This window comes from Macaca thibetana, chromosome Y, assembly GCF_024542745.1.
Source record: "Macaca thibetana thibetana isolate TM-01 chromosome Y, ASM2454274v1, whole genome shotgun sequence".
Lineage (NCBI taxonomy): Eukaryota > Metazoa > Chordata > Mammalia > Primates > Cercopithecidae > Macaca > Macaca thibetana.
Genome location: NC_065599.1, coordinates 8,714,868 through 8,728,521, shown reverse-complemented (window position 1 = coordinate 8,728,521; position 13,654 = coordinate 8,714,868). Strand labels below are relative to the sequence as shown.

Sequence of the window (13,654 nt, the reverse complement as noted above, 5' to 3'; positions counted from 1 at the left end):
GGCATGCACCACCATGCCCAGCTAATTTTTGTATTTTTAGTAGAGACAGGGTTTCACCACGTTGGCTGGGATGGTTTCCAACTCCTGACCTCATGGTCCACCTGCCTTGGCCTCCCTAAGTGATGGATTACAGACAGGTGTGAGCTACTACACCTGGCCTTCATTTTATTTTTTTGAGACAGGGTCTCGTTTTGTCACCCAGGCTGTTGTGTAGTGGCAAGATCACACCTCACTGCATCCTCCAACAATCCTCTCAACCTCAGCCTTCCCAGTAGCTGAGACCACAGGCGGGCACCACCACACCCAGTTAATTTTGGTATTTTGGGTAGAGACAGGGTTTCACCATTTTGCCCAGGCTGATATTTGACTCCTGAATTCAAGCAATCCAGCCTCCTTGGCCTCCCAAAGTGTGGGGATTGCAGACATGAGCCTGAGACTGTAATTTTAAGCATCTTTCATTATATATTATCTTATAAAATTCTACAAGAAGTAAACAATTACAACCATCCTTTACAATAATGAGACATTTCGGTACTACAACAAAACATGCAACGTATCTTATTCTTGGGAAAAAAAAAGCAAAAAAATGTCCTGGTTCATAGTCTTCCTATTTATGGTAAAAAGAATTGCTCAAATATAATAAAAATGCCATAGACCAAAGTTTACACCTGCCCCTTTTGGTAATTAACCTCTTTTAATGTTACTGTATTAACGCATACACTGTGCAAAAGCTAACAGTACGTAAGAGTGCTAGCTCTAAGCCTAAACGCTACTTAGTTAGTTCACTTGCTCTATTTAGTACTAGAACTATTCCATTGAATAATAAAGCCAGTTTGCTCAAAACACTTTGTTGTGCAATGCAGATACAAAACAGATTCTGCTTCTCCTGAACTTGAATGGTGGATCAAGTCAAAGTTTGGAACTCTCAAGTTTTGTATTACAAGCAATGCAAGGTCAAATTATTATGAAAACTCTACCACAAAGCATTACCTTCATTTTTATTATTTATCATTAACAGATGACCAATATTTTAAATAAGGAATAATCCTAAAAATAATCTCCCTTTAATATAAATGCTTTCCTAACTTTCAAAAAAAAAGAAACACTGTACACAACTAAAGTTAACAGAAAAACTAAATTTGAATGCGACTGCATGTCAAAGTTACACAAAATAAGCTACCCTATGTATAAACAAAACTAAAATTTACCACTGAAACAAATTAGGGCAATTAAATTAAGATACAACATTGTTTTGAAAAGATGCCTGACAGTTATAATCGAATCCTCTCAATAGTTAAGTAAAAATTGAGACGTCAATTAATATTTATGTGTCTGATTTAATTTACTTCATAAAGTGCTAAGCACACAGAAAAACTCAAAACTCATCCTGTGGTCAAGAAAAATAGGGAGGAAAAAAATGTCTGGGTTACCAAAAATTTTTATGTTCCTACCATAACAAACAATAATAACTTACACATTTCCTCTAGAATTTCCACTAGCACTGTAATCTGAGGACTATGATTAATAAAAATATTTCCCTATTAATATACAAAATCACCAGCCAAGATTATAAACAGCAAATTTCTACTGATGACTGACAGATAAAATTTGGGGTTTTGTTGAATATTTTTTAAAATACTAGATATCAGAGGAAATACAATTTAAATACTAAATTGAAAAACTATTAGTGATTATTATGTGATGGTACTCTTTAAGACCCTTTAAAAGTTAGCAATAACTCTACTCAGATTAAGAAAACGTGATGACGACACCACAATTCTACTAAACACAAAAATCACCCAGGCATGGAGGCACACTCCTGTAGTCCTAGCTACTCGGGAGGCTGAGGCACAAGAAACATTTAAGCCCGGAAGGCAGAGGTTGCAGTGAGCAGAGATCACACCACTGCATTCCACCCTGGGCAACAGAGCGAGAGCGAGACTATGTCTCAAAAAAAAAAAAAAAAAAAAAAAAGAAAAAAAAATATGAAAACAAAATCTATTAAGTAAAAGAAGAGTACCTCGATAAGAGCAACTAAATTTAAAGCTATCTATTTTTTATCTGCTAGGAACTTTCAATTTTCCTTTTCTCTAAAATGAAAAAATATAGTTTCACATGAAATATTATATCCAATAAATATAATTATATTTTTATAAGTATACAACATAATTATATTTTAATGTAAAATAGAAAATATAATTATTTTAACTAGGGGGATATTTTAATGATTTTTAAATATTAATTATATTTTAATAAAAATGTAATTATATTTTAATTTTAATTAAATTATGATTATAACAGCAGTAAATAACCACAGCAAAACTTCAAGGTAATACTGAAAATGCAAAATATAACGTAGGTTCAAAGAGCTGTAGGAGTGGTACAGAGTGGGTACCATAGATTTTGTTTAATAATTAGATTAATAACTACAGCTACACAGGCAACTGAAAGACTAATTGGGAATTTATTTTTAAAATGTCACTTCCCAGATTACATTTTACAAAATCTACAAATGATTTTACATTACAAATAAACTCTAGATAGCACAAGTATCTCATCTCACCTTCCAAGAAAATACCAAGATTGGCCAGAATTAGGATCTGCCTCCAGTGACTTTTGGAGATACTGAATAGCATAGCTTTCCTTTGAGGCTTTGTCTCCTACTATATCCATATTATGATGCATCCAACCTATAATTAAAAAGGTATAAGCATTTACCCATCATTCTACTTCTTCAGTTTCAAGAAAATCATGGGGGAAACAGCAAATTACTTTTTCAGTAATTTATTCATTTAACATAGATCACATTTTTCCAAAATTTGAAACTAGCAAACAAAGTGTAGGGAAGTCTATTTCACACAAAACGATACAATCAAAGCTAAAAAGGGATCTTAAAGCACATACAGAAAACTAAATGATTTTAGGAACTGGCTTGACATAGAGATGACAAATCAAATTCTCTTTTGTAAATTTAATTTGGAAAAAAATGCAAGTTATAAATTATAAGCATAAAATTGATAAATTTACTATCCTTTAAAGGTTACCATGCAGTGAGAGAATTTTAAAAACAACTTTCAACCCCATGCTTACATCCAAAGAATAAAAAAATGCTTATGTAATCAGAGATAATCCATTTACATTCTTTCTGCTGTTGTTGAGATGGAGTCTTGCTCTGTCACCCAGGATGGAGTGCAGTGGCACAACCTCGGCTCACTGATACCTCTGCATTCCAGGTTCAAGAGATTTTTCTGCCTCAGCCCCTCAAGTAGTCAGCATTACAGGCATGGGACACTATGCCTGGCTAATTGTTGTAGTTTTAGTAGAGACAGCATTTCACCATGTTGGGTAGGCTGGTCGTAAACTCCTGGCCTCAAGTGATCTGACCACTTCAGCCTCCCAACAACGTACTGGGATTACAGGCATGAGCCACCACACCTGGCCTATTTATATTCTTTTTAATAGCTGCTTTCAACTTTTACCTAAAATATAAACTTTCATAACATCTCAAAATAATATATAATTAATTTAATAACACTTTAAACAACTTACAAAAGGCTTCATACATTATTGACATTGTTTATTTACAATAATATTATAAACGTCACAGCATTAGATAAACAATCACAACAAAACTTCCAGGCTATATGGAAAAAGCAAAACGGAAAGTAGGTTCAAAGAGCCATAAGAGTGGTACAGAGTGTGTACCAGAGATTTTTGTTTAATAAATAGATTATGAACTACAGCTACATAAACAATTGAAAACTAATAGGTAATATATGCTGAATGCTCAAGTCAAATTAAAAGGTCTATCAGCTGTGACTTAACTCAAGTGTATAAAATTAGCTTTGCAAAAACATCTAAACAACACTTTGCTTAACTGCTTTTGAAACTGTGGATAAAATAGTGACATTATTAAAAAATGTATATTACAACCAGCTTGAATAAAAATTAGGATTTTATTTGCTTAGACCAAAAACAAAAAATAACTGTACTGAAGGACTACCAACAAATATTAACCCAAATAGCAAATATAATCAAGATAGATAAGCAACGAAATTAATTACTGGGGAGGGGGCTTGCTATATTCTAAATGATAACATATTATCTTATATTACTTTCAAACACTAGATTACCTTATCTTCAATATGAGAATGTAACAGATTTTTGAAAAGAAAATCCAGTAAGATGTTACATATAATTTTAGATGAAATGTCCCCATTGATCATATATCAATACAACTACAAAGCAAGCGTAGTATCCGCTTACCAGCTGTGTGATAATCTTGATTTAATTTACTTCATAAAGTGCTAAGCACACAGAAAAACTCAAAACTCATCCTGTGGTCAAGCAGTAACGGATAATGTCCAGAATCCAATACTAGCTGCACTAAGCACTCTCTCTCTCTTTTTTTGGGGGGGGGAACTGAGCCTCGCTCTGTCGCCCACGCTGCAGTGCAGTGGCAATATCTCTGCTCACGGCAAGCTCCCCCTCCCAGGTTTACGGCATTCTCCTGCCTCAGCCTTCCTTAGCGGCTGGGACTACAGGCGCCCGCAACCATGTCCGGCTAATTTTTCGTATTTGTTTAGTAGAGATGGGGTTTCACCATGTTAGCCAGGATAGTCTCCATCTCCTGACCTCGCGATCTGCCAGCTTTGGTCTCCCGAAGTGATGGGATTACAGGCGTGAGCCACCGCGCCCGGCCTTGGATTTTGTTTTGTTTTGCTTTGAGACAGTCTCGGTCTGTTGCCCAGGCTGGAGTGCAGTGGCTCAATCTCGGCTCACTGCAGCCCCTGCATCCTGGGTTTAGGTGATTCTTCTGCCTCAGCCCGGCAAGTAGCTTAGATTACAGATGCACGCCACCACGCCTGGCTACTTTTTGTATTTTCAGTAGAGGGGGGTTTCACCATGTTGGTCAGGTTGGTCTCAAACTCCTGATCTTAAGTGATCTGCCTATGCAGGACCCCCACAGTGCTGGGATTACAGGCACCTGGCCACCATTATGCAAAATCTTTATATAGATGGTGAGAAGGAGTGTGCTTGATACTGTTTATCAATAATGAAAATACACTTATAGAAGAAAACATTTATACAGCAGTCCCATTACCTGCATTTTTGCTCTCTATGGTTTCAGTCTCCCAGTGCCAAAAAATACTTAATGGCAAAATCTCAGAAATAAAATATTCATAAGTTTTAAATTGCATGCCACTCTGGGTAGCATGATGAAAACTCAAACTACTACATCTTCTTCTACTCTCTGTCCAATGTATCCACACTGTCTATGCTACCCATTCAGTAGTCACTTAGTAGTCATCTTAGCTACAGGATTAGAAAAACATAGTAAAACATAGGGTTTGGAACTATTTGCAGCTTCCAGAGTATAATGGAACATATAACTTGGTATAACAGGGAACTACTGTAATAGAATTATTTATTTAAAATTTTACCTCAAAATAATACATAATAATTAAATGTCACATTTAGTCTTAAACCACAGATTTCTAAATGAAAACAAATGTCTGAGCAGAGGGAAAAAAATTGAACCTCAAAAGGAAAATCTCTTCAAATTAATGTAATGTATAACAAAAGTTAAGTTTTCATGTACCTAACTGTTGCAATACAGTTGCTTTTACTTGTGCAGGAAGGTTTTCTGTCTGTAAAAGTTGTTCATATGCTTCCTTTGCAGAATGATACTTCCTCTAAAGAGCAAAGGAAAAAGAATATTTAGAGAAAAATAGATAAATATTAAAATAAAAATACTCTTGATTTTAGCAATATATACATGGCCATTCTTAACTTATAAGTAACTTAAATAATAAATCAATATGTAATAATGAATATTAAAAATTATGTGATAATAAAAAATAAAATATTACAATATTATTAAAATAGCTAGCACATGAATATCTACATATTAATAATGTTTAAGAAGTTTCTAGTACCATAAAAAAAACCCAGAAAGTAAAAAGTGCTAATATTTTAACTTAATATTTATTTTGCCCAGGCCAGCCATGTTTCAGATCATAGCAAAAAAACTAACATTAAATATAAGACGGCATAACCAAAATACTACATTTTTTAAAAAGTCTATCTCAACTGCTACAAAAAAATTGCAACCTCTAACATTATTTAACTTTCATAAAGCCACAGAAGTATTCTACCAGAAAATGCAATATTAGCCTAGAAATACTTTCAAAGAGAAGAGTAATTTGTTAATACATCAAGTACCGCTATTCTTTACAAACTACTGCGCTTAGCAAAAAGTACAGAATCAAGAAGTGTTTAAAATTTAAATTCAAAATTTAAAATACACAATCTGGGAAAATAGTCTTTAGAAATATTTATAATTTTAAAGACATTACATTTTCCATAGATATATAGTAACAATGTTTGTAATATTTAAAGTTATAAGCAATTTTCTAAATAAAATCATTTGCACAGCTCTACCTCAAAAAGTACTAACACAAGTAAAACCTATTATTGTTATAGTTATAAAGTTAAACTCAACTCCTACAAACTAAAATAAAACTAATATTGAATCTGAGATATAATTACCAAAACCATGCTAAACAAGGCAATAAGAAAGTGACTTGTACTTATAATCTCAGCTGCCTAAACAGCTTTAACATTTTAAAAATAAAATAACAAAACTATAGAGTGCCATTTCAAGAGTTACTAATCACTGTAACAAATTAGCAGAGCAATGTAACTTATTCAATGCTGTGTAAACTGGGACTGAAAATAAATGTAAACAAAACAGAGAAAGAAGTGGAGAGGTAAACAATGCTATTTTTCTCTCTCTTTCTCCCTCTCTCACACACAGATGCAAATATAGAAAAAATGACCAAAAACAGGTGAAAGTAAGTCACAAGTAATGAAAAATGAAGTAAAATTTATAAGCACTTAAATTAATAAAAACACTTATTTTCAAATAATGCACTATAGACCGCTGGAGAGTATCAGAGGGAAATAAAATATAAAGTGAAACATTCAAAATATTTTAATGGCAAAAAATTACAATTAAAAATGGCTAACCATCTCAGTGTAAAAAAGGAGAGGGGGCAGGGGCATGACAACATACATCACTTTTTCATGATTAAAAAAAAAAAAAAATTGGCTTGGCGAGGTGGCATATGGCTGTCATCCCAGCACTTTTCAAAGTCGAGGTGGGTGGATCTCTTGAGCCCAGGAGTTCAAGACTAGCCTGACCAACATGTTGAAACCCCATCTCTACTAAAAGTGCAAAAATTTGCCAGGCATAGTGTCACACACCTGTAATCCTGTAATCTTAGCTACTCAGGAGGGTTAGGAAGGAGAAGTGCTTGAAACTGGGAGGTGGAGGCTGCAGGGAACCAAGGTTGAGTTACTGCACTTCAGCGAGCGACAGAGTGAAAACCTGTCCCCAAAACAAAACCCAAACCTCGAAAATTATAAATGGAAGGGAGATTCTTCAATGCAAGAAAGGCCATATGTGAAACCCCCCCCCAAACATGTCAGTGAAAGACTGACAGCTTTTCCCCTAATATCAAGAACTACAAAGGAAACCAAAATCACATTTCTACTCAACTTAGTAATGAAAGTTCTAGCTAAGCAATTAGACAAGAAATAAAACACATCCAAGTCAGAAAAGCAAATAAGCTCATTTTCCTGAGATGACATGATCTATATAAAAAAATTTTAAACATATACAAAAACCACACACACAGAGAAAAGTTGCCAGATTCAAAATCAGCATTTAAAAATTAGTTGTACTTTAGTCCCTCCTTATCTGCCGTTTCATTTTCCATGGTTTCAGTTACCCACGTGCAAATGAAGTCCAAAAACAGTAAATAATAATAAAAAAAAATCCAGAAATAGAACAATTTATAAATTTTAAACCGTGTGCTGTTCTTGGTAGCATTATGGTATATCACAATATTCATGCCACTGGGAACGTAAGTCGTCACTTTTTCCAGTGTACTTGCATTACATATATGTACCCACCCTGTACATGCTGTTAAGTCTCTTACTTAGTAGCTATCTTGATTATCAGCTTGAAAACCGTGATTCATAGTGTCCAGTACTATTCGAGTTTTCAGGTAACCTAAGGAAAAGTCTTGAAATGTGTCTCCCACAAGTAAGCTGATGGAGAATTTGTGGGGTGATAGGGCATAAGAAGGATTACTGTACACTAGCAATAGTAACTAACAATTTGAAAAGAAAATTAAGAAAACAATTCTATTAACAGGATTAAAAAGAAATTTTTTTTGAAGGAATAAATATATCAAAGGCGAAATATCTGTACATTGAAAACTACAAAACAATGCTAAATGAAATTAAAGACACAAACAGGAGACATTCTGCATTCATGAACGGAAATTCTTGATACTTTTGCAATGACAGCACTTTCTAAAGCAGTTTATGGATGTAAAACAACCCCTATGAAAATTGCGTACTGATTTGCAGAAACTGAAAAACTCATCCTAAAATTCATATTGCAAAGGGCCAAAAACAGCCAAATAACTGTTGAAAAAATAAAGTGAAGAATTTGCACATTCAAAGTTCATACTGACTAAAAAATGATAGTAAATGAAACAATATGGTATTGGCATAACAATAAAAGAGAGCCGAGAAATAAAATGCCCATACAGGTGGTAAACTGATTTTCACCAGAGATGCCAAAACACATCAATGGAAAATAGTGTTTTAAACAAATGGTGTTGAAAAATTCAATATCTACCTTGAAAATAATGAAAATGGGTCCTTATTTTATACTACATATAAAAAATTAACTGAAAATGAATCAAAGCCCCTTGAATCATACAACTCTTAAAAAAAATTGCATGATGTCTTCACATGTTGGATTTCACAGTGATTTCTTAAACATGACACTAAAAGCACAGGTAACAAAGAGAAACTAGACTTCTCCAAAATTAAAACTTCTGTGCATCAAAGGACACTATCAAAATAGTGAAAACCACAAAGTCGGAGAAAATATATGCTAATCATGTATCTGGCAATAGGATTAACATTCAGTATATATGAAGAACTCCTACAATTTGACAACCAAACGCCTCACAACCAATTCAAAAAAGGGCAAAGGATTTGAATAGACATTTCTCCAAGAAGCTATACATGTGGCCAATAAGCACATGAAAGAATGCTCAAAACCATTAGTTACTAAGGGTACTCTAAATCAAACAATAATGAAATACCACTTCACAACTACCGGGATGAAGGATGTGGAGAAATTTGAACCTTTGTGTACTGCCATTAAGAATGGTACAACTACTGTGCAAAACAGCTTGGTGGTTCCTTAAAATACTAAACAAAATTATATTTCTCAGCAATTTCACTAGATACATACCCAAATGAAAACAAAGACTCAGGTAAATACTTGTACACTGCTCTGTATAGTGGTATTATTCACAACTGCCAAAATATGGAAATAACCCAGCTGTTCATCTACAGATGAATGGATAAGCAAAAATATAGATATGAATGAGTATAACAAAATATTGTTCAGGCACAAAAAATAATGAAGTTCTGAAAATGTTAATGAACCCTGAAGATTCAAAGTTAAGTAAAATAAGCAAGACACAAAAAGATAAATACTCTATGATCCATCTGTGTGATGTATCCTGACAGAGACCAATTCAAAGACATAAAGCAAAGGATACCACGGGCAGAAGTCAGAAGAAAATGAGGACTTAGTAAGTACGGCTTTTGTATTATGAATGATAAAAAAAGTTACGGAAACAAACTGTGGCAATGGTTACACAATACTGTGAATGAACTTAATGCTATCAAATGGCACACTTAAAAGCACATAAAATTGGCTTAGGAGTCTGAGGCAAGAGGATTTCTTTAGGCTAGGAGTTTGAGACCTGCATATGCCACATAACAAGACCCCATCTTTACAAAAAAATTCTAAAAACTAGATAGGCATGGTAGCATATGCCTATAGTCTTAAAGATAAAAGAAGAAAAAAATAGTAAATGTCAGGGGATGTTTATTTCACTAGTTATAAAACAAACCAACAAACAAAAAACAAGAAACAGTCAGTATAGTATGTTGCCTTACGAAAAGGTTTATATATAAACCTATATATAGATATGAGCCAAGGCTGGTCTCGAACTCTTGGCCTCAAGCAATCCTCTTGCTTCAGCCTCTGAAAGCACATTATTTTTAAGTGTAGCATTTAAGTACATTCACAGTGTTGTGTAACCATGATTACTATTTCCAAAGCCTTTTCACCACTCGCAATACAAAATCTGTCACTTTATTAACTCCCTATTCTTTTCTGACTGCAGCCTCTGGTAACCTTAACTTTAGATCTTTAAATTGGTCTATTCTGGATATCTCATACAGGTAGATCATAGCATTTATCCTTTTCTGCCTGGCTTTTTTTTTTTAGCTCTGTCGCCCAGGCTGGAGTACAGTGGCGCAATCTCAGCTCATTGCAACCTCTGCCTCCTGGGTTCAAGAGATTCTCCTGCCTCAGCCTCCTGGGTAGCTAGAATTAAAGGCTCATGCCACTACACCCAGCTAATTTTTGTATTTTTAGTAGAGATGGGGATTCACCATGTTGGCCACAATGGTCTTGATCTCTTGACTTCATGATCCGCCTGCCTCAGCCTCCCAAAGTGCTGGGATTACAGGCGTGAGTCACTGCGCCCAGCCCAGCTTATTTCACTCAGTCTTTAAAACAAAACAAAACAAAATATGTTCTTATATACTCATACCCTAAATTCTGAAAATTTTTAGAGAAATTAGTACATAAAAGTGTTGTCCTTAGCAAAGCGGTTTGGGAACTATAATGACAGAGGAAACAGTAAGACTTTTGTTTTAGCTTTTTATATTTATTTTAAGCCACAAAAATACATCCACTGAAAATATTAAAATAAAGAAGAACAACCATAAACATTTAAAAATACACCTTCATCCAAATGACATGGTGCCTCCACTCCACATCCCCAAGCAATTCTTGAGTTAATAGCACTTAAGACTCATCTTACACACCAGTCCTAGAATCAGTGATTTCTCCAAGGAGCACTAGTTCCTTTTACTAGAAAACAGTACTAGCAACAAAGGGCAGGAGGTGTGCTTGCTGTACTGTTCATCACTGCTTCAGTTCATCTTGGCTGACAGAACAAGGATATATAGGTTTATACATATACATGATAGTTAATTTCCATATAGACACATATCTATAGGTATATTTACACATAAGTTATTGATATAAAAATACCTTAATCCAAACATGAGTTCATACTGATATCACCAGATATAATCCATTTCCCATAGTTCATTCTAGTATCCCCCAGTGGCCTATTTGTAGACTCCTACCTCAACAGGGAATAAACGGCTCCCAAGAACACCATTTGTTTTCTTATTTCCAGAATTTCTTATTTTCCTATTTTATCTTCTCATTTCTTTTTCTCCTCTTCTATTTTTCTATTATTTTCTATTTCTTATTTCATTGTCTTATTTATTTGTATAATTCCAGTATGTTATAGTTTTTGAATTTCTAAAATTCATGTCCATAACAAACACCTTTCCCACTAACAGCACAATTCTTAGGCACAAGATTGTTTTATTTTGTTTAAATGTAGTTTCATTTCCAAAGATCAGCAGATTTCTCCCATTACCCTTTTCAAAGAGATCATGTGATACATTTATGACAAAATTTATTTGGATATAGTCTATGTTCCTTTCTGGAATTTCCTGACCTTACAATTTTTTAAAAATTTTATATACATTTAAGGTTCATTCTTTAGGCTCTAAAGTTAGATGCTTGCCTTAAATAAGTAACCTAATGTATCCAAGATAATGTCATATATCTAACAATACAGCAGCATGCAAAATGATTTGATGATTCTAACATAACGTGGGGGCTTCATCTAATTATTGCCCCTCTCTAATCTCCCTGAAAACCTCTGATCTCATTATTATACTTACAGTTTTTACAAAATGCCAAATAAATAGATTAACAAAGTACAGAGTCTTTTTTACTGTAATGGCTTCTTTAACAATGTGTAGTTAAGATTCATCTTTGTTGGTACATGAATTCATAGTTCATTCCTTTGCAATATTTAGCAATATTAAATAGTGTGTATTAGCACAGTTTTACACACTCACCTAGTGAAATGTATCTTGGTAGTTTCCATTATGCAGCAGGTAGGAATGAAATTATTATAAACATTCACACGCAGATTTTTGTTAGGAAATAAGACTTTCAAGTCAGTTCGGAAAATGTGCAGAAGGACTTGAGTAATATGTAAGGTCTGTATTCAGTATTACAATAAACTGTCTTTCAAAATGGCTGTTTCAATTTGCGTTACCAAAAGCAATGGATTATTAATTTATGTTACTATATAACTTGCCAGACATAATAGTTAGGCTCTTAAAATTTTAGACTTTCTAACAATTGTACACTAATAATACTAACATTTTTTGTTTTAGTATGAATTTACCTACTAACATCTTTTCACGTTTACGTGCAATCTGAGTATCTTCTTCAAAATGTGTCTCTTCATATATTCTCAACATTTTAAATATTTTCTTATTATTACTACTATTAGTTAGGTTTTACAAGTTTCTTGTATCAATCTATAAAGCCCTTTATTTAATACGTGAGGTTTTTTTTTTTTGAGACGGAGTCTCGCTCTGTTGCCCAGGCTGGAGTGCAGTGACCGGATCTCAGCTCACTGCAAGCTCCGCCTCCCGGGTTCCCGCCATTCTCCTGCCTCAGCCTCCAGAGTGACTGGGACTACAGGCGCCCGCCACCTCGCCCGGCTAGTTTTTTGTATTTTTTTTTAGTAGAGACGGGGTTTCACCAGGTTAGCCAGGATGGTCTCGATCTCCTGACCTCGTGATCCGCCCGTCTCGGCCTCCCAAAGTGCTGGGATTACAGGCTTGAGCCACCGCGCCCGGCTAATACGTGAGTTTTACATATTTTCTCCCACTCTATGGCTCATCTTTTCAATCTTTTAATAGTTATGTTCCTGAGATCAAAAAATTTTAATGCTAATTATCAAATATAAGTATTTTTTCCGCAAAGATAGTACAAAGTGTTATATCTAAAAACTAACAATAAAGAGAAGTTCTTATATATTTGTACCCTTGTGATCTATTTTGAATTCCATTTTGTGTACAGTGTGAGGTAGAGATCCACATTTTTTTCTGCATAAATGTCCAACTGTTCATTACCATTTTTTTGAAGCACAATCCTATTACCACTGTATCACAGAGAACACTGTCAAAATTAGTTGACTAGACAAGCCCTGGAAGTCAATTGAGACACAATCAAAAGACAATTTAGAAAACCAGAATTAGAAGTGTAAACTAGCTAGGCACTCTGGGTCTAGACCAACATAATAACAGTATTAGCATGTCCCACCTAAAAGAACAGGCTGAGCAGGCTCATTCCCATCACTGAAAATACGAAACAGTAGAGCACCCAAAAAAGTGATATAACCTAGTGGATCCATTTTTAATAAATGGCATATTCAAAAGTCCTTTTCTGAGTGCCCTTTCATCCGCATAATGCTGAGACTACCTTCCCCCACACAAAGAGGCACCAGTCAGCCTGGCTGTGGAAAGCATCCTCTTCCAGTGAAACAGCACCATTAGAGTGAGAACCTGAAGGAATACTAAATAAACAAAGAGAATAATA

The 13,654-nt window shown here is 34.4% G+C and overlaps 1 protein-coding gene across 19 annotated transcripts in view; it reads right to left on the bottom strand.

Annotated features, from left to right (window-relative positions):
* The window catches only part of UTY (ubiquitously transcribed tetratricopeptide repeat containing, Y-linked), a 225,293-nt gene that overhangs the window by 104,376 nt on the left and 107,263 nt on the right, over nucleotides 1-13,654 (bottom strand). For all 19 annotated transcript variants that reach the window (XM_050777813.1, XM_050777819.1, XM_050777822.1 and 16 more), the window contains exons 9-10: nucleotides 5,603-5,696; nucleotides 2,564-2,690 (exon numbers count right to left, since the gene is read on the bottom strand). In XM_050777813.1, the coding sequence (XP_050633770.1) occupies nucleotides 2,564-2,690; nucleotides 5,603-5,696 (221 nt within the window). The remainder of the gene's footprint in view (nucleotides 1-2,563; nucleotides 2,691-5,602; nucleotides 5,697-13,654) is intronic.